This window comes from Coregonus lavaretus, assembly GCF_964263955.1.
Source record: "Coregonus lavaretus genome assembly, chromosome: 39".
NCBI classification, from domain to species: Eukaryota; Metazoa; Chordata; class Actinopteri; order Salmoniformes; family Salmonidae; genus Coregonus; species Coregonus lavaretus.
Window position 1 is genome coordinate 13,704,568 of NC_140026.1, and position 21,139 is coordinate 13,725,706.

At 45.6% G+C, this 21,139-nt stretch overlaps 1 protein-coding gene across 2 annotated transcripts; it reads right to left on the reverse strand.

Moving 5' to 3' along the window:
• Nucleotides 1–86: 86 nt before the first annotated feature.
• LOC311113156 (GRB10-interacting GYF protein 1-like) lies at nt 87–20,914 on the reverse strand. 2 transcript variants are annotated; one of them, XM_084156327.1, is made up of 25 exons: nt 20,760–20,914; nt 18,457–19,029; nt 18,187–18,250; nt 17,358–17,487; nt 14,529–14,624; nt 14,259–14,376; nt 10,455–10,566; nt 9,728–9,942; nt 9,370–9,584; nt 8,942–9,044; nt 8,550–8,765; nt 8,212–8,372; nt 7,849–8,008; nt 7,355–7,572; nt 6,820–6,929; nt 6,496–6,596; nt 6,321–6,394; nt 5,966–6,103; nt 5,607–5,795; nt 5,008–5,216; nt 3,626–3,792; nt 938–1,101; nt 783–830; nt 545–689; nt 87–250 (listed from the first exon to the last, which is right to left on the reverse strand). In XM_084156327.1, exons 3-25 carry the CDS (start codon nt 18,219–18,221, stop codon nt 183–185), a joined length of 3,192 nt encoding a protein of 1,063 aa, XP_084012453.1. In that variant the 5' UTR covers nt 18,222–18,250; nt 18,457–19,029; nt 20,760–20,914; the 3' UTR covers nt 87–182. The 2 variants fall into 2 exon arrangements, with proteins under 2 accessions (XP_084012453.1, XP_084012452.1); XM_084156326.1 differs by having other exon boundaries at nt 8,550–8,768.
• Between the last annotated feature and the right edge of the window lie 225 nt (nt 20,915–21,139).

Sequence of the window (21,139 nt, forward strand, 5' to 3'; positions counted from 1 at the left end):
ATCCCCCTTCCCTCTCTCCCCCCACCCCCCCTCTCTCTTTCTCCCCCCCCCCCCCCTCTCTCTGTCCCCCTATCCCTCTCCCTCTCCCCTCTAGCAGTGCACATTCGTCATCAGGTTTGTCTGATTAGTAGACAGAAGGCCTCAGGTAGTAGCTATTGCCGCTGCTGCTGATCAGATCTGGATCAGTAATCCTCCACCATCTCCATCTCATTCAGGCTCAGACGCTCGCCCGCGTTGTGGTATGAGTACCCTGGAGTCAGGACGGGAGAGAGATGGAGGGAAAGAAAAATAAACGGGGGAGAGAAAGAGAAAAGGAGGGGGTAGAGGTGGATGCAAGAGGAGAGGGGCAATTTCAGGAAGGCATAGAGCAGTTAAATCAGTTATGACAAAGAGCTATGACCAGCCTCCCAGCAGCCAATGAGAACATCCATCAGGTATGCAGTTTCCCGGAGTTGAGTGGTCACAGGTCATATTCAGGTACACGTATGGAAGTAATAAGTACACTATGTAACAGGTGTCAATAGGCTGAAGAGGCCAGTCCTACCTAAGATGCTGGGGTCAGAGTGCAGCATCACAGGCTGTTTCTTCTTCTTCATGCCCCCCTGGGTGTCGTACAGACCTCCCTTCCCCATCTGGGCCGCCTGGAACATGGACTGCAGGGTGCTGGGGCTCACCCCCCGCATGGAGTCCTGGAGACAGAGGGGAGGAGAGGAGGAGTTACGAGGGATCCACTAATGTGTGTGTCACGCATAGCAGAGACACTTGTGAGAAACAGGTCTTACCGGCAGAGGGAAGTTGTTCATGGTCAGCCCTGCTACTTCCTTTGATAGCTGGGTGAAGACGAGAGGACAGGGCGAGCGGCAGATCATTATATGAACGAAGGCATCCTCAAAGCTAGAAGTTCACGCGCACACACACACACACACACAGTACGTACCTGCTGCTGCTGCCTTTGCAGGTTCTGTTTCTGTTTGGCACGGCGCTCCAGGAAGTGCTTGGCAAACTCTTTGGCTTCCATGGTGTCTCCCAGGTAAGAGCGGATAAAGTCATGGACCTCGTAGGGAGACTCCACCTCCTTCAGGTACGCCACGATGGTGGACACTGGACATACACATGGTGATAAGATAAGCATAGATACCATGGGGACAAGAAAGACCGATAGAAAGAGAGAAGGAATGGAAAGCCTCAAATCTGGAAAGATCGGGAGGAAAAACTTAACGAGGTTATAGACAAGGGCCCGGTTTCGCAAAACATCTTAAGCAATAATCCTTCTAAGCTCCGCGGGTGTGCAGCGAGAAATACAGTATCAGCTCACGGAGAGAAGCACGAGATTAGTAAACACTATCAACGTTTCCCTTTACTGTGGCAATTGTGATCGAATCAATGCAATATTAGCCACTTTTAATGCAACATAACGAAACAAAACAAACTATGCAAGAGATTCTGTTGTAGGCAGAACGCATCAGAGTAGGATTCTGTTGCATTGACACGCTCTACACAGACCGGTGCGGCACAACCAATCAGAGCTGCAGTAGGCCTAAATGCAAATAGGCCATTGCCATATATGGATCTGCGCCATTTACTTTGAACTGGACTGTGTTTACAGCATGAACGGTCGTGAGTGGATGCGCTTGTTTTGAGATCAAAGCAAGAGCTGCATGTACACGTGTGCACATGTAGTTAATATCCTTTGCTAGTTAGTGAGTTATTAGCTCAGTTATAGATCATTTGTAATCAGCAATAGGGGAGTGATTACTTCCTACAAGAGCACAAAACGTGTACATTTCTAGACTTCTTTGAAAAGCAAGTCAGGTAAAGAGCATTTTTTTGTCTTAAAAAGAGGCAGTGTGGTATTTTGAGACAGGCTTGAATAAGCTTAGTAGCCAATAGGGAGAGGGTAGCATAATTTGCTTGATTAACTGTAATAATGGTATGGGAATAATAATGCATTATATTTGCAAAGTGGTTTGTTGCGTCAAACACATTTTCAGGCAACTCCTTCTCTGAAGGGCAAGAGGATAAATAAGTTAATGTCAAGCCCTGCATGTCTTTTTCAAAAGTGTCATGAATGTAGGTCTACATTGAACACCACACATTGGCTGCTACTGTAGGCTGAATGATAGAATAGCTATTTCCATGTTAGAATGTTATGGGATACATTTTCTCCATTGTTTGTGATGGTAGGCCACTCTGGTAGGCCTACATTATGATCAAATAGCTACAGTAGCCTACTTGACCACTGTTTAAACTGTAACTTAAAGTGGGTACAGCCTCATTGTTCACAGTAAACGTGCGCTGGAAGTTGCACAGAATTTTCACAAAGTTTGCGCTCAGCAGACCTGAAATTTGCTCAGTGCCAAACATTTTTTGAGGGAACATTGATCTTAAGGCTAAGTTAATCGTTAGAACCGATGGAAGAGCATCTTTACATTTCTGAGCCGTTTCCCAAAACTGTCTTTATTAATGTTGCACTTAAAATCACTCGTAATCTAACACCTGCCTCAGACCACTTATAGAACAGCTAAGTGCATCTTTAGATCACTGTTTGCCCTCCTGCGTCACTTTACACACAGAAAATCTCTGCTAAACATAGAATGAAAATGTTTATCTGTCTCTCTGTGACCACCGAAAACGTCATAGTTCTCAACATAAATAGCCTAAAAAGTTTGCAATATTATAAACAAGCGAAGCAAGGATGCCTTTTTTTTTAGGAAAACCGAGAGAACCAAATTATATTATAGCTAGATTATTAGGCTAAATATTGACATCACTTTCATGTATGTGCAATCGATAGACCTACCTAGTATTAAACCATTTGGCCATTGAGCCGCTTAAATATACGTATCTTTTAGGCCAAAACGATTATAATTTCACTGTAGCCTAACCAATAACCTAAAGGTCAACATATTAGGTATACGGCAATGTCGCTTAACTTGCTACTTCATGTTTAATTATTGTAATAATTTTTATTGGTTTAATAATTTAATTGTAGAATATCTGTAGGCCTACTTAAAGCTCAATTCCTGCCTGCCATTAGGCTACAATGATTTGTTGAGCAATTACGAAAACCGGTGTCATCCAAATTTTTAGGTCACGTTGATATTTTCTATAGTTTACACATACTGAAGAAACGCAGACTTTACATAAATATTGCATACAAAATAGCATGAGAACACACTTATGATTGTATTATGGCGAACGTATTAAAACACAATAGGCTACAGAACATTTCATCTCTCGATGGGAAAACTGTATTGTGTAACAAAATCGACTTTGAAAAGCCATAAGAGCTACAGTGAGCTCTTTAGCCTATATTCTGGGATCATTTTCAGCACGGGACAGCTCCTGTAACGACACAGTTAAGATTCACTTTGTAACAAGTGCACTGCATGGCATTTTGGGAAAACAGCGTGTGACGTCTTCGGACGTTATTTTTATGATGCATCGTTAAAAACACTCCTAAACCTACGTTCCATCGCTAAATCGGGAAACCGGGCCCAGGGTGGGGGATTGAGTGATATAAGAGGAGCGCTGAACTATTGATACTTGAATAGGGACAGGAGGTGTGGAGAAGGAAGTGAGTTAACATCCAGAGAGAGGAACTCGGACAAACAGCATTGACTACCGTCCAGTGGAGAGGAGGTGTTGTTGGCTTGGGTGTTGAGGGCGTGCAGCATCTGTTCACACCAGGTGGTGAACCCGTCCTGAGGCGTCTTGATGCCCTGCAGCAGCTTCAGCAGCTTGTCCTCCTCATCCGTACGCTGCTTCCTACAGCTCAGCATATACTGCTCACTACAGGGAGGGAGGAGACGGAGAGATACAAAGACACAGAAAAGGGAGAGAGGTTTAACATTTAAACATACACAGACACACACTCAACATGTACTGCTCACTGCAGTGGGAGGCAAAGAGGTATAGGTTAAATACACACTTCACACATTAAGGGCTGATTCCCCGGACACAGATTAAGTTTGGACTAAAAAGCATCTTCAATAGAGAATCTCCACTGAGCAGCCCTATATGTAAACACACATAGACAATTTACTGTTCATAGGAACAGGTGAGTGAAAGAGTTTTACACTCAAAACCCACACACCTAATGACTAATATGTAGCTAGTATACAGGGTACACATAGCAAAGACATATATATGAGAGAGAGAGAGAGAGAGAGAGAGAGAGAGAGAGAGAGAGAGAGAGAGAGAGAGAGAGAGAGAGAGAGAGAGAGAGAGAGAGAGAGAGAGAGAGAGAGAGAGAGAGAGAGAGAGAGAGAGAGAGAGAGAGAGAGAGAGAGAGAGAGAGAGAGAGAGAGAGAGAGAGAGAGAGAGAGAGAGAGAGAGAGAGGAGAGAGAGAGAGAGAGAGAGAGAGAGAGAGAGAGAGAGAGAGAGAGAGAGAGAGAGAGGAGAGAGAGAGAGAGAGAGAGAGAGAGAGAGAGAGAGAGAGAGAGAGAGAGAGAGATACACTGAGTATACCAAACAGTAGGAAGACATTAGGAATCGAGTGTCACTCCCTTTTGAACTCAGAACAGCCTCCATTCGTCAGGGCATAGACTCTACAAGATGTCAAAAGCATTCCACAGGGATGCTGGCCCATGTTGACTCCAATGCTCCCCACAGTTGTGTCAAGTTGGCTGGATGTCCTTTGGGTGGTGGACCATTCTTGATACAAACAGGAAACTGGTGAGCATGGGGGAAAACCCAGCGTCTTTGCAGTTCTTGACACACTCAAACCAGTGCGCCTGGCACCTACTATCATACCCCGTTCAAAGGCACTTAAATATTTTGTCTTGTCCATTCACCCTCTGAATGGCCCACATACACAATCCATGTCTCAAGGCTTATAAATCCTTCCTGTCTTCTCCCCTTCATCTACACTGATTGAAGTGGATTTAGCAAGTGACATCAATTAAGGATCATAGCTTCCACCTGAATTCACCTGGTCAGTCTATGTCATGGAAAGAGCAGGTGTTCTTAATGTTTCGTATACTCAGTGTGTGTGTTGTCAGTACCTGAGTGAGGGGCTGCTGCGGCTGTTCTTCAGACCTTGCATGCTGCTGCTTCTGGTCTGGTTCTTCACCGCCTCGTCCCACAGACCCATGCCTCCGCCGCCCCCAGCCTTACCCTCCATCCCCCCTCCGCCTCCCCACAGGCCCCCCGGGACAGCACCTCCGTCCCCCCACTGACCCATGGAGGAACCCCCCATGGACAGGCCTTGGTGCTGAGTTGAGAGAAAGGAGACGGAACATCAATACTAGAACAGAGTGGATAGGAAACCAACAGAAAGCATAAATGTAATACACTAATGCATTGTATCTACAAGCATTTCCACTGCCACTCAATGTGAGTGCTCTGTGGGAGTGTCAGCACCGTCTCATTTTTCCCCATTTGTGGTCACACAGTCCCTCTCTTGCTATTTGAGTAGGCTTTCTTAGGCAGAGTGAACTTGGGTGATCCCATAAATTCTGAAGAACACTGTACATGTGTCTATGCTATTACGTTTGCTATTTTGCCATCTTCTGTGTGTGTGTGTGTGTGTGTGTGTGTGTGTGTGTGTGTGTGTGTGTGTGTGTGTGTGTGAGTGTGTGTAGGTCTTTTAGTAACTACTTACACGTTCTCTCTGCTGCTGCTGCTGGGCTCTCTGCTGCTGTTTAAGAAGCCTCTCTGCCTCCTGCATGTCCAGCAGACTGAGGCCCTTGGCCCCTGGCTTGTTGAGGGCCCCAGTGCCCCAGCCTGATCCCACCCCGGAGCCTGAGCCCTGCTGGAGCAGCTTCATGATCAGCTCCTGCTGCTGGCGACACTGGAGGGAGACACACACAGTATAAGGGTATGGTACAACATAAGATGGTAACACACACGTCAGAGACACACAGCCAGCACTCGCTGAGACAGCAATCAAACTACCGCCCCTCACAATTGCCCCTTGTGAGATAGCTAGATAAAGTAATTATTCTCCTCTGTCTCTCTCACCTGTTTGCGTCTGAAGATCTCCTCCTCCTCCCTCCTCTTCTGCTCCTCCTGCTGCCTCCTCTTCTCTTCCCTCCTCTTGCGCTGTTCCTCCTCCTCGCGCTTCGCCCTGAGTTCAGCTTCTCTCCTCTCCAGCTGGAGCTGCCCAGGGGTCAGGGGGCAAAGGTCATGGGGGTCAGGGTGGAATACAGATTACTTTGTTTTCAAAGACAAAGTTCAAAATGAAAAGTGGCAAAAGGGATGTTATGGGCTGTACTGTCCTTATGGGTTCTACTCAACTAGAAAGAGTTTTTCCATTTTGACAAGCGCATGGAGATGCGCTACTAGATTCCCACAGCCAGAGGGCGCCATCACTCACCTTCTGAAGCTGTTCGAGAGTTGGACCCTGAGTTGAAGAATTCATTGTTAAGTCCCATAAACTGGCTTCACCGCCTGATTGGACAGAAGAGTGTCGCAGAGTCATTCCACACTATACCGTAGCATATATGTGTGTGTGTGTGTGTGTGTGTGTGTGTGTGTGTGTGCGCGCGTACCTGATTGCTGTGAAGCTGAGGTATGCATGTCCCACATGGACCCTGTATCTGGCACTGACATCGACCTGTTCACCGAAGGCAAGATACCCTGCTCTCCGCACCTAGGACAGAAAAGCAAGAGACTTACAAGACATGGAAACTTCTAGAAAAATGCAGATAAAAGACAGGGGAGACTTTCCTGTGTGCATAAGTCAACCCAGCTCTCACTCAAATATTTTCACATATTTTTTTGAGTGGCTCCACTTTGCTTAGTTTCAAATTCCATCTTCCACACAAACGTCATGTGTAATTGTATCCTGTGTAGTGCATGTTGATCCCACACACCTGCTGATGAGCTGGAATAGCTGCTGCTGCTGCTGGAGCTGTTGATAGAGGGTTGCTGCTGCCAGGTCCTGTTGCTGCTGCTTCTTCAGACGGTCCTGATCCATGTTACCCTGAGAGGAGAAGGTAAGGAACACACAGGATATATTCAGGGGAAAATCACACACACGTAGGAGCTGCATACACAGATCGGAATTAAAAACACAAGCACGTACGCAAGCACACAGTAATCTCATACAACACAGCTAGAGAAAACCCTACAATTCCGAGTTGAGTTTGAGGGCACTAGAGCATTGCGAAAGCATGACTAAGTCGCTTTGGATAAAAGAGTCTGCTGAAGGGCTTCGATTATTATTATAATAGCACTGCTCTAAAAATAAACAAACAAGTTATAGCATTCAAGGCAGTAAATCTTCACTAGTTTACATTCCACAATCACTCCATAAACCACAACATTATGTTTCTCCTTCAGCAAACTCCACATACCCTCCTCCCATCCCTCCACCACCCCATCCCTATCCACAGCTCTTTCACTCACAGCAGACCCCCGGGGCGGCAGCAGCTGAGGGCGTGGTGGTGGAGGTCTCACCAGCAGGGGCGGCGGGGAGGGCCCGGGGGCGAAAGGCACACGTCCCCACATCTTGATGACGTCACCCAGCGGCTGGAAGCCCTCGTCACAGCCCCTCTTCACCAGCAGAGACATGGAGAAGTAGCCCGCCTGGAACCACTCACACATCTCCAGGGTGGTGAATGGACCTGTGGGGAGAGGAGGGGGGAGAGAGTAGAGGTAGGGGGAGGATGGGGAGAGAAGTGACAAAAAAAGAAAGTGAAGGTAAAGCAGAAAAGAGGGCGAGAGGGAGGAGGATGTGAGGGGAAAGAGGGTGAGAAGAGGTAGCAGAGTTGAGAGGTGCCACTTGTTGCCTAGGGATGTGCGATTTCCTGTGTGTGGTTTTGTACGTGTACATGTGATTGTTTGCGTCTGCCCACATGTAGGCCTATGTATCAATGTATGTTGCAACAGTGTGTGTTTACCCTGGATCTCTGCCTGGGGGTCCTTGTAGAACCACTTCATGGCAGCGTCGTGGGAGAGTGGTAGTGCTGCCGCTGTGTTTCTGCCGTCCTGCAGCGTCTGAGTGAAGCTCTCCTCCTCTAAAGACGTGTCCTGCAGGGACGCCACCATCTTCTCTGCCTCCTGCACACAGGATGGTTCATTAAACATCTACAACTCTTACCAATGGTTCTTCCAAAACGACTAGCTCCTTAACCAGAAATATTACTAGATAATGAGACTGGAGTGTTTCAGACCATCAACTGTCTTACACCAAACCCAAGAGGTCCAGAGCTAGGCTTAAAATGGGTCCTGGAAACCGGCCCCCAGACTTGTACTGTTCTTACCTGTTGCAGGTGTTTCATGCCCTCGTCGTCCTCGGTGTCGCCCCCCGGTAGCAGGGGGAGGTGGTTAGCAGCAGAGGAGGAGGGAGGGGGTGAAGGCAGACTGGAGGAGGTGCTAGGGCTCTGTTGGGTGGTGGAGCACCCTGCTGGAGAGGCCTCGAGAACTACAACAACAAAATCAGAGCATGTCGGTGAAGAGCGCTTCATGTTCTCACGGTTTATTTATGCATCTGTATGGTTTTTGTTTTTTCATGTACTGCTAAAATAAATACTTAATTTACATTTTATTAGAGATAGTATTTATGACAGTCTCTTTTTCTATCACAGTGTGTATGGAGTACCTTCACTTGGCATCTTGCTGGCCTTGACAGGGACAGGGACAGGAACAGGGTGGCTGTTGGCCATCTGAGAGGCCTCCAGCTCAGCCACGGTGAGGGACAGCTGGGGCATGGGGGGGTTGAGGCCCAGAGCTGGAGGGGCAGAGAGCGGGCCAGGGGGAGAGGAGGAGGAGGAGGAAGAGGAGGAAGAGCAACTAGTCCCAGCGGATTCCTTTACATCTACTGGAGAGAGAGAGAGGAGAGAGAGAGAATGAGGAAAGAAAAAGGACAGTAAATATGTTTATTACTATTTATTTTTTATTAAGGATAGACAATATGAAAAACACTCGTAAACCTTGAGTGACCACGAGGTGATTGAGGTAAAGATATCAATTAAAAAGTGCAGTTCCCCTCACCTCTCTGTCCTCCATTCATGATCCTTTCCATGTCAGAAACACTCTCCCCCTCTTCTTCCTCCTCTTCTATTCCCTGGAAGTCAAATTCCTCCTCCTTTCCACCCTTCCGCAAGAGAGAGATCGAAGACAGAAAGACACGGAGAGAGTAAGAGTTACGATTTTCTGAATATTCAACTGAATTCACAGAATAACTAGATGACTGAGACACAGAAACACGGGCATATTTGTAGACAACCTCCTTGCACGCACGCACTTATATAATATAATAATATGCCATTTAGCAGACGCTTTTATCCAAAGCGACATTTTTGTGTATGGGTGGTCCCGGGGATCGAACCCACTACCCTGGCGTTACAAGCGCCGTGCTCTACCAGCTGAGCTACAGAGGACCACCACTTAACACACATACCAACACTAACACACACTACCTTGGATATGGGGAGGAAGGCCCCAGAAGCGTCAAAGGTGCCCATCTCTCCTTCCTCTTCATCAGTGCACCACTCAGGCAGTCCGTCTCTGTCGTCCTCTAACCCCTCGCTCCCGGCCCGCCTGCGACCCCCGCTGAAGTCAAACTCAAACTTCCTGCGACGCCCCTCAACCAGACAGTCGTGCTCCCGCCAGCCTGCTGACCTTGGACCTCCGTCTGAGAGAAGGAGGAGGGAGAGAGAGAGAGAGGGAGGGGGAGAGGAGGAGAATTCCATGAGTGATACAATCAGCTAAATCTACAGTTTCTCTTACAGCTAAACTGACATGGGAAATAATGTGTGTGTTTGCATAGTTTCCTACCATCTAATCTCCGTGCTCCGGCCAGTCTCCAGCTGCCCCCGGGGTCGGCCCCCTCCTCTTCCTCCTGCTCCTCTCGGAGGGTACGCCAGTTCTCACTGTCCGACCGTGTGTAGTCCTTCCTCGGTACCCCAGGCACTGGGACACCGGTCGCCTCCTCGAAGCCAACACGTACCCCCTCCCTGGCACGCACAGGCTTCTCAAAACGCCTCTCGCCCCTGGGGAAAGAGGGAGGGAGAGAAGGGAGGAAAGAGAGATCAGGAATGACGAATGGATCGACTCGCTTGCCTCTACAGAAGCGGTTCCTTTTCCGTTCCGGGGACCACCAAATCAACATCAAAAGCTTGAGGACCACCATTCGCCGAGTTGTGGGTAATTTGTATTATTATTATTAAATATCTTGGCGGTCAAATTGAGTCCATTTTAGCAGTGAATGTAATAAATTAAAGGTATATTATTATGAATCTATTTGCAGTGTGAAAAGTAATGTACATTTCCTTATAATACTCCCAACTTATTTTAAATGTTGGTATTCTTTTTTTATTTTCTTTCTTTTTTTTAAACTAAGAAACATAATACATTTAAAGAAATTTGCGGACCACCTGAAGTACCCTCGCGGATGGTTCGCAGACCACAAAGTTGGAAACCACTTCTCTACAGTGTTTAATTACAAATATATTTGTCAAGCCTCACTAACTCAAACTTAAAAGCAATAATGTGTGTTTTTCACCTGTCATCCCAGCTCTGGCTGCGGTGCATCTCTCTGGCTCCACGGCCGAAGCCTACCTCTCCGTCCTCAATACTTCTTTGGTAGAACCCTCCACTCTCTCCACGACCTCGCCCTGGAACAAGAACACACACACAATGAAAATCACACAAACACTCCAACTGTCATTTCCTCCACTGCACCAGACCGGACACACTTGAGATTCATATGCAAACAACGCTGTGTAAGCACGGTGCGCATTCATAAGTACTGTGCGTTTAACAAGGTATAGTACATAAGTACTGGAATCATGTAGTAACCAAATAAAAAGTGTTAAACAAATCAAAATATATTTTATAGCCACCCTTTGCCTTGATGACAGCTTTGCACACTCTTGGCACTCTCTCAACAAGCTTCACCTGGAAAACTTTTCCAACAGCCTTGAAGGAGTTCCCACATATGCTGAGCACTTGTTGGCTGCTTTTCCTTCACTCTGCCGTCCGACTCATCCCAAACCATCTCAATTGGGATGAGGTCGGGGGATTGTGGAGCCCAGGTCATCTGATGCAGCACTCCATCACTCTCCTTCTTGGGAAAATAGCCCTTACACAGCCTGGAGGTGTGTTGGGTCATTGTCCAGTTGAAAAACAAATGATAGTCCCACTAAGCCCAAACCAGATGGGATGGCGTATCGCTGCAGAATGCTGTGGTAGCCATGTTGGTTAAGTGTGCCTTGAATTCTAAATAAATAAGACAGTGTCACCAGCAAAGCACCCCCACACCATAACACCTCCTCCTCCATGCTTTACGGTGGGAACCACACATGCAGAGATCATCTGTTCACCCACACCGCGTCTCACAAAGACACGGTGGTTGGAACAACAAATCTCCAATTTGGACTCCAGACCAAAGAACAAATTTCCACCGGTCTAATGTCCATTGCTCGTGTTTCTTGGCCCAAGCAAGTCTCTTCTTATTATTTAGTAGTGGTTTCTTTGCAGCAATTCGACCATGAAGGCCTGATTCACACAGTCTCCTCTGAACAGTTGATGTTGAGATGTGTCCGTTACTTGAACTCTGTGAAGCATTTATTTGGGTTGCAATTTCTGAGGCTGGTAACTCTAATCAACTTATCCTCTGCAGCAGAGGTAACTCTGGGTCTTCCATTCCTGTGGCGGTCCTCATGAGAGCCAGTTTCATCATAGCGCTTGATGGTTGTTGCGACTGCACTTGAAGAAACTTTCAAAGTTCTTGAAATGTTCGGTATTGACTGACCTTCATGTCTTAAAGTAATGATGGACTGTCGTTTCTCTTTGCTTATTTGAGCTGTTCTTGCCATAATATGGACTTGGTCTTTTACCAAATAGGGCTATCTTCTGTATACCCCCCCTTCCTTGTCACAACACAACTGACTGGCTGAAACACATTAAGAAGGAAAGAAATTCCACAAATTAACTTTTAACAAGGCACACCTGTTAATTGAAATGCATTCCAGGTGACTACCTCATGAAGCTGGTTTAGAGAATGCCAAGAGTGTGCAAAGCTGGCATCAAGGCAAAGGGTGGCTATTTGAAGAATCTCAAATCTCAAATATATTTTTATTTGTTTAACACTTTTTTGGTTACGACACGATTCCATATGTGTTATTTCATAGTTTGATGTCTTCACTATTATTCTACAATGTAGAAAATAGTAAAAATAAAGAAAAACCCTGAAATGAGTACGTGTGTCCAAACTTTTGACTGGCATTGTAACTACTGTGCGTTTAACAAGGTAAAGTACATACAGTGCATTCGGAAAGTATTCAGACCCCTCGACTTTCCACATTTGTTACGTTGCAGCTTTCTTCTAAAACTGATTAAATTATAATTTTTTTATTCATCAATCTACATACAATACCCCATAATAACAAAGCAAAAACAGGCTTTTAGACATTTCAGCTAATATTTTATTTATTTTAAAAACTTAAATATCACATATACATAAGTATTCAGACCCTTTACTCAGTACTTTGTTGAAGCACCTTTGGCAGCGATTACAGCCTCGAGTCTTCTTGGGTATGACACTACAAGCTTGGCACACCTGTTTCTCCCATTCTTCTCTGCAGATCCTCTCAAGCTCTGTCAGGTTGGATTGGGAGCGTCGCTGCACAGCTATTTCCAGAGATGTTCGATCGGGTTCAAGTCCGGGCTCTGGCTGGGCCACTCAGGACATTCAGAGACTTGTCCCGAAGCCACTCCTGTGTTGTCTTGGCTGTGGGCTTAGGGTTGTTGTCCTGTTGGAAGGTGAACCTCGCCCCAGTCTGAGGTCCTGAGTGCTCTGGAGAAGGTTTTCATTAAGGATCTCTCTGTACTTTGCTCCGTTCATATTTCCCTCGGTCCTGACTAGACTCCCACTCCCTGAAAAACATCCCCACAGCATGATGCTGCCACCACCATGCTTCATCGTAGGGATGGTGCCAGGTTTCCTCCAGACTTGACGCTTGGCATTCTGGCCAAAGAGTTCAATGTTGGTTTCATCAGACCAGAGAATCTTGTTTTTCATGGTCTGAGAGTCCTTTAGGTGCCTTTTGGCAAACTCCAAGCGGGCTTTCATGTGCCTTTTACTGAGGAGTGGGCTTCCGTCTGGCCACATAAAGGCCTGATTGGTGGCGTGCTGCAGAGATGGTTGTCCTTCTGGAAGGTTCTCCCATCTCCACAGAGGAACTCTGGAGCTCTGTCAGAGTGACCATTGGGTTCTTGGTCACCTCCCTGACCAAGGCCCTTCTCCCCAGATTGGTCAGTTTTGCCAGCTGCCAGCTCTAGGAAGAGTCTTGGTGGTTCCAAACTTCTTCCATTTAAGAATGATGGAGGCCACTGTGTTCTTGGGGACCTTCAAAGCTGCAGACATTTTTAGGTACCCTTCCCCAGATCTGTGCCTCAACACAATCCTGTCTCGGAGCTCTACGGTCAATTCCTTCGACGTCGTGACTTGGTTTTTGCTCTGAGATGCACTGTCAACTGTGGGACCTTATATAGACAGGTGTGTGCCTTTCCAAATCATGTTCAATCAATTGAATTTACCACAGGTGGACTCCAATCAAGTTGTAGAAACATCTCAAGGATGATCAATGGAAACAGGATGCACCTGAGCTCAATTTTGAGTCTCACAGCAAAGGGTCTGAATACTTATGTAAATAAGGTATATTCTTTTTTAAATATAAATTTGCAAAAAATTCTAAAAACCTGTTTTCGCTTTGTCATTATAGGGTATTGTGTGTAGATTGATGAGGATTTTAATTTATTTATCCTTTTTAGAATAAGGCTGTAATGTAACAAAATGAGGAAAAGGTCAAGGGGTCTGAATACAGTACTGTAAGTACTGAGAGTTTAACAAGGTAAAGTACATAAGCAAGGCAGTCCAAGACAGGTGTGTCCTGACAAATGGACTATTTGGACAGGTCCAAGAAGAATCACAGTTTTCAGATGAGGTCACACAAGCAAAAGTCTGCCTTAAATAAGTCTGGCTTTTCTGTTCCCTAGACTGAAATTGTTATGGCTTGAGCTCATTGCTGGAGCTCATTGCTCCTGTGATCATGTGCTCTGGGTAAAAGTTGCCCTTAGGCACAGATCTAGGATCAGCTTACCCTCCTATGCTTCTACATCTGCATTGCTTGCTGTTTGGGGTTTTAGGCTGGGTTTCTGTATAAGCACATTGTGACATCTGCTGATGTAAAAAGGGGTTTATAAATACATTTGATTGATAAATCCTAACCTTAAATCATTAGTGGCAAAACGCAGAACTGTTCTTAGATCAGTGTCTAGGGAGCAATTATTGATAGTGTCTCACCTCGGCCTCCTCCTCGCGTGGTGCCTCTGCCTCGGGCCACGCCCGCTGGGGCAACTCCCCCTCCTTTACCCATGAGCCTCAGCACAGCCACACTGTTCACAGACATGGAGAAGTTCCTCTGAAAGGAGAATGAAAGAATGTAGGGAATGTCAGTTGGGTGTGATCAAGTATATGTCGCTCAGACTGAAAAATATAGATTTGTGTGTTTGGCAGCTTGTACGACCAACAGTTTGAGACAGGTGTGTGTGTGTGTGTGTGTGTCCGTCTGACCTGCTCCTCCTCAGTGAGTGGCTCCAGTGCCAGCGGCTGCATGGGCTCATCTTGCAGAATAGAAGCAAACTCCTTATCCTGCATGTCCTCTGGGGCCTGGACACAACAACAGAGAACACAACAGCAACACAATGTAAACAAACTCTACTTAATATGGGGAAGTTAACAACACAGACACTTCACAACTATAGCATAACCTCACACATGAATCAGTCATACCACCATTACATGTCATTTCACAATTACGGCAGGTTGCAGGGACCCAGGTTAAGCCTACTCCTGGACTTAAATGCATAAGTAGTATTAGTAGCAGTAGTATAAGTAGTAGCAGTAGCAGCAGTAGTAGTAACAGCAGCAGCAATAGTAATAACAGCAGTAGCAAAAAAAAAAGGGAAGATACACCAGATAGGTGCAGTGAAATGTGTTGTTTTACAGGGTCAGCCATAGTAGTACAGCGCCCTGGTGTTATTTAGGGTTAAGTGCCTTGCTCAAGGGCACATCGACATACTTTTCACCTTGTTGGCTCAAGTATTCGAACCAGCTACCTTTCGGTTACAGGCCCAATGCTCTAACCGCTAAGCTACCTGCCGCCACAACAGCAGTAAAAAAGTAGTAGTAGCAACAGCAGCAGTAGTACTAGTAGTAGTACCAGCACTAGTAGTAGTAGTAGCAGCAGCACTAGTAGTAGTAGTAGCAGCAGCATTAGTAGTAGTAGCACTAGTAGTAGTAGTAGCAGCAGCACTAGTAGTAATAGCAGCAGCAGCACTAGCAGTAGTAGTAGCAGCAGCAGCATTAGTAGTAGTAGTAGTAGTAGCAGCAGTAGTAGTAGTAGTAGTAGTAGTAGCAGCATTAGTAGTAGTAGTAGTAGCAGCAGCACTAGTAGCAGCAGCACTAGTAGTAGTAGCAGCAGCACTAGTAGTAGTAGTAGTAGCAGCACTAGTAGTAGTAGTAGTAGTAGTAGTAGTAGTAGCAGCAGCACTAGCAGTAGTAGTAGTAGCAGCAGCAGCACTAGCAGTAGTAGTAGTAGTAGTAGTAGCAGCAGCACTAGTAGTAGTAGCAGCAGCACTAGTAGTAGTAGTAGTAGTAGTAGCAGCAGCACTAGTAGTAGTAGCAGCAGCACTAGTAGTAGTAGTAGTAGTAGCAGCAGCACTAGCAGTAGTAGTAGTAGTAGCAGCAGCACTAGCAGTAGTAGTAGTAGTAGCAGCAGCAGCACTAGCAGTAGTAGTAGTAGTAGTAGTAGCAGCAGCACTAGTAGTAGTAGCAGCAGCACTAGTAGTAGTAGTAGTAGTAGCAGCAGCACTAGTAGTAGTAGTAGTAGCAGCACTAGCACTAGTAGTAGCAGCAGCACTAGTAGTAGTAGTTGTATTAGTAGTAGTAGCAGCAGCACTAGCAGTAGTAGTAGCAGCAGCACTAGCAGTAGTAGCAGCAGCACTAGCAGTAGCAGCAGCACTACTAGTAGTAGTAGTATTAGTAGCAGCACTAGTAGTAGTAATAGTAGTAGCAGCACTAGCAGTAGTAGTAGTAGTAGTAGTAGCAGCAGCACTAGTAGTAGTAGCAGCACTATCACTAGTAGTAGTAGCACTAGTAGTAGTAGTAGTAGTATTAGTAGTAGTAGTAGCAGCAGCACTAGTAGTAGTAGTAGTAGTAGTAGTAGTATCAGCAGCACTAGTAGTAGTATCAGCAGCACTAGTAGTAGCAGCAGCACTAGTAGTAGCAGTAGTAGTAGTAGTAGTAGCAGCAGCACTAGTAGTAGTAGCAGCAGCACTAGTAGTAGTAGTAGCAGCAGCACTAGTAGTATCAGTAGCAGCACTAGTAGTAGTAGCAGCAGCACTAGTAGTATCAGTAGCAGCAGCACTAGTAGTAGTAGCAGCAGCACTAGTAGTATCAGTAGTAGTAGTAGTAGTATCAGCAGCACTAGTAGTAGTAGTATCAGCAGCACTAGTAGTAGTAGTAGCAGCAGCACTAGTAGTAGTTGTAGTAGCAGTAGTAGTAGTAGCACTAGTAGTAGTAGTAGCAGCAGCACTAGCACAGCACTAGCACTAGTTGTAGTAGCAGCAGCACTAGTAGTAGCAGTAGTAGTAGCAGCAGCACTAGTAGTAGTAGTAGTAGCAGCAGCACTAGTAGTAGTAGCAGCAGCACTAGTAGTAGTAGCAGCAGCAGCACTAGTAGTATCAGTAGCAGCAGCACTAGTAGTAGTAGCAGCAGTAGTAGTAGAAACAGCACTAGTAGTAGTAGTAACAGCACTAGTAGTAGTAGTAGTAGTAGTAGTAGCAGCACTATTAGTAGTAGCAGCACTAGTAGTAGTAGTAGTATCAGTAGCAGCAGCACTAGTAGTAGTATCAGTAGCAGCAGCACTAGTAGTAGTAGCAACAGCACTTGTAGTAGTAGTAGTAGTAGTAGTAACAACAGCAGCAGTAGTAGTAGCAGCAACAGTAGTAGCAGTAACAGTAGTAGCAGTAACAGTAGTAGCACAGCAGTAGCAACAACAGCAGCAGTAGCAACAGCAGCAGCAGCAGCAGTAGTAGTAGTAGTAGTAGTAGTAGTAACAGTAGTAGTAACAGTAGTATTAGTAGAAGTAGTAGTAGTAGTACATTTACATTTTAGTCATTTAGCAGACGCTCTTATCCAGAGCGACTTACAGTTAGTGAGTGCATACATTTTCATACTGGCCCCCCGTGGGAATCGAACCCACAACCCTGGCGTTGCAAGCGCCATGCTCTACCAATTGAGCTACAGTAGCAACAGCAGCAGAAGTCCTAAGACTTCATCTTGACCTTTGTAAGCACCCATTTAATGAAACTGAGCACGGTGTGGCTTCCTCCTGCTCACCTTGTTCTCTTTGATATAAAGTGCTAACATCTCCTCTCGGCCGTAGCGATACTCGGCCAGCTTGTACTTTGGCATGGCGGGAGAAGGCGGGGGGGACGTCACACTCCCCCCACTGGATAGTGCACGGAGCCTGGGTGGGTGGTGGGGGGGAACAGTCAACACACACATTCACACTCAAGATTACATCCCAACTCACTTCTTGGCAAACAGCACAAACGTATAATAGTAACCTCATTTACAATCTGAGCATTTCATTGAAGAATGTCTTAAACGGGCTAGATTCTAACACCTGCTGTTTCACAAACAATAGCTCTATTTTACAGACTTTCGGCATACAAAGCCACCACACCATATCCAGCCAGTACTTTTTAAGAAAAGGGAAGGAAAGTGGAAAAAGGCATGGACGAAAATGTGTGCGCCACCGCATGCAAACTTTACAGAGGTGGGAGGAGTGATCTGGTGGTTGGCGGAGCACCAAGACGCACACGGCACAGCAGCCAGCAGTCACAGTCCATTTTTTATAGTGATCCAATTGACATTTTGGTCATTTAGTAGACGCTCTTATCCAGAGCGACTTACAATTAGAGAATGCATACATTTTTCATACTGGCCCCCTATTAGAGTTGACCAGCCACTGGCCGCCTACCAATCCAAGACCTACGTCTCCCTCCCTCCCTCCTCACATTAATCTCTACACAAACATTTACTGAGGGCTCAGCACCCAGGAGAGGAGGAGAGGAAATGGACAGAATAGAAGAAGAAGAGGACGGTAAGGGAAGGAGGAGTAGCAAGAGCGGTGAGGGAGAGGAAGAGAGGTAGAAGGAGTTACCATTCGGGGCCGAAGTTAAGTGTCTCAGCAGTCATATTCCTTATGTCTTTACAGAGCTGAGTATCTGGAGAAAAGTACAAAAGGATGCATCTGTCAGTGACACACACACACACCAACTAACACACAGCATGCATGCTTGCTCGCACCCACAAACACGTGCGCACACATGCATACAGGCAGTATAAACACACCAACTAGGCGTACAATTTTCCAGACATGGACCCCCCCCCCCCCCCCCCCCCCCCCCCCATACACAAACTTTGCTCTTACCCTGTCCAGAAGAGCGGACCAGGCTGGACAAGGCTGGACCAGGCTAGGACTGGCTTAGTTAGGCTTAGGTGAGAAGGCTGAGTGGTGCTTATTTAGCTGTGATCACAGAGCTCCCCAAAACACACACATAGAGATAGAGAATAGCTGCCTGTTTCAAGTGTGTATAGGGGATAGAGTGCTGGTTCGGGTAAGAGAACAGTTTGGAAGAAGCTTCTGCTCACAGCCGAAAAAAAGTAGTACAAATAAAAAACAAGAACAAACAAATTGGAATAAACTGTCAAGTCAATAACGACGAAACAAACTAAATAAAACACTGTCGATAGTAACAATAATGATTAGGACAACAGCAGTAATATCACACTTTAAAAAATAAAGATCCTTCTCGATTTAAGTCTAAACGCAGGGAAGAAAACAGGCTGCTGGAACAGCTGCCAGGAGCTGATGCGACTCTCTCCCTCCTCCTCTCCCTCTCTTTTCTCTCCTTCCGTCGTTCTCTCTCCGACTGAAACGTGGCTTGACCAAGACTCTCCAGGTGAGGACACCTTTGATTCCTGACCACCTCCCTTCAAACTGCTGCAAAATAACAAGAAAAATAAAGATAAGTGAATGATAGCAAGTGTAGACAAAATAAATGGAACACACACAGACAGAGACAAGAGTAAGAAGAGTGAAAAACACACCCAGTCACTGTTTGGCAGACAGCCTATCTTCTGTTAGCCAAGGCTATCTATGTAATTAGATTTGTGTCGCCTTAACACATTCTTTTTAAAGCAGCTTGGAATGCTTAGGTTGTGTTGATTGATAAACTTCTTTAAGCATTTGGAATGTTCAGTATTTATTTTTCCTTAGAATATGACAGCTACTGTATTCTAGCCTACCACCCTGAGCATGCAACTGTGTGTTCCAAATTAATAATCAACAGCGCAAGACCTTAGCCATCAATAATAACTTAGTCAAAAAGGTTCAATTTTCATAGAATGTGTGCCCCAGTGACTAATTCAATTATGATGATGTCACCCTCTTACAAAAAAACTGCACCTGTTGGTGACAGCACCTGCAAACACCATGGCAACAACAATATCTAAGGAACAGAATGCCAACCCCAGGCTTTGCCTTAAAAACAGACACCCAACAGTCAGACACCTAGGCTATGGGCTTGCGTTGCTGCCCCAATAGAATTAGAATTCATAGAATGTGCTAAACCCCTCAGACCGTGGCAATCTGATCCGGTGATTCTAATTCTATGGCTTCTCCTGAGAATAGGTGGACTTTTACACATGAACACAGAATCCTACTAATTACTACACGTGCTTAATTACGTCAGTTTTGTTTTGAGACGATTTCGCCGTGGGCTTTGAATGGGGCACCTGGCTCACGCCCAGGAGGCAGCCCGGTTCCAAATTAATCGAACCCCCTCACTGTTTGAGTTAAGAGGGTGCTCCTCCCACACCGATTTAGCCCGCTCAAGTCACGGGCCATATACCAGTGCCCCACGGCTCAGAAGAATCGAATCCGCCCAATATTAGCCTACAGTAAACAACATGGCCAACCCGTGTCCGATGGGTCGGTTCTGTAACGACAATTACCTAGCAGGATTCCGGTGTTATTTTCAGCAAAATAAAGTGATAATATGAGCTTGTTACTGCCTTTAATGTCAAATAATGTATAAATAGTTTGCCTTAAAGTTTAACCATTGTGGCAATCAATTGATTTAACTACTACAGCGTCCCGCTTGTTTGGAATTGAGTAGCAACTAGGAAGCTACTGTTGGGCCATGTAGCAACGCTAACAAGTCTCGAGTCAAAAACACATCTGAAAATGCACGGGACAATCGCTTTTAGCTAAAATGTTAACTACCTGGGTAACTTATCAATGAACACTGATATCGCCAGTTAATCATATTTCGATTACATAACACTTACAATGTGTATATCTAGCCGTGTAAGGCCTTGGGTTTACATTCAAGGTTCAAAGACGGGCGGAGTGTCCGCGTGTGTTAATCGCGCTCCCCCTCTCGTCAATCGGCCGCCCTATCTACAACTCTAACTTTACCCCGCTGCTTACTTTGGCCTTCCACAACCTGAGCAAAACAAACCAATAAAACAGCAATGGTAACCGATAAAACATTGTACTACGGCTCGTTCAAAGCCCTATCTTCTGAAACAAGATAATTTAGGTAGGCATTCGACTCGTGTTTGCATGTGCCTTCTCAAATTAAAGTGATTTGCTAGCTAAATCAAGAGTGCAGTTAGTAAACTAGCTTGCTACGATAGCTATATGTGACACTGCCAACCATAGCTTACCTTTCTGAAGCAATGTTGTTTATTTTTGAAATACGTTATTTTTGTGTACAATCTTCATTCATTCAATATTTTGTGAATGATTAAAAATATTGTTTTTATTATTTCCCCCCTCTCCTACGGTCGCTGCGTGTTGATGTCTAGTCGGCTCGCTACTCTTGTTGTTTGTGTTTTCAGAGAAAGATGGCCGTTGTACTCGCACCACGTGACTTGTGTTACGTGTAGTTGTTGGCCAATGTTAGGTATTTCGGTATACTATTTTAAGATGAACCACCCCGTTTGCACAGCATGTATACCTTTTTGTAATTATTAGCAATTTGGTTGAAGCAAATCATTCATGTTTTGATTGCTCGCAAGCGGTTGTAGTGGGTCGGTAATCGATC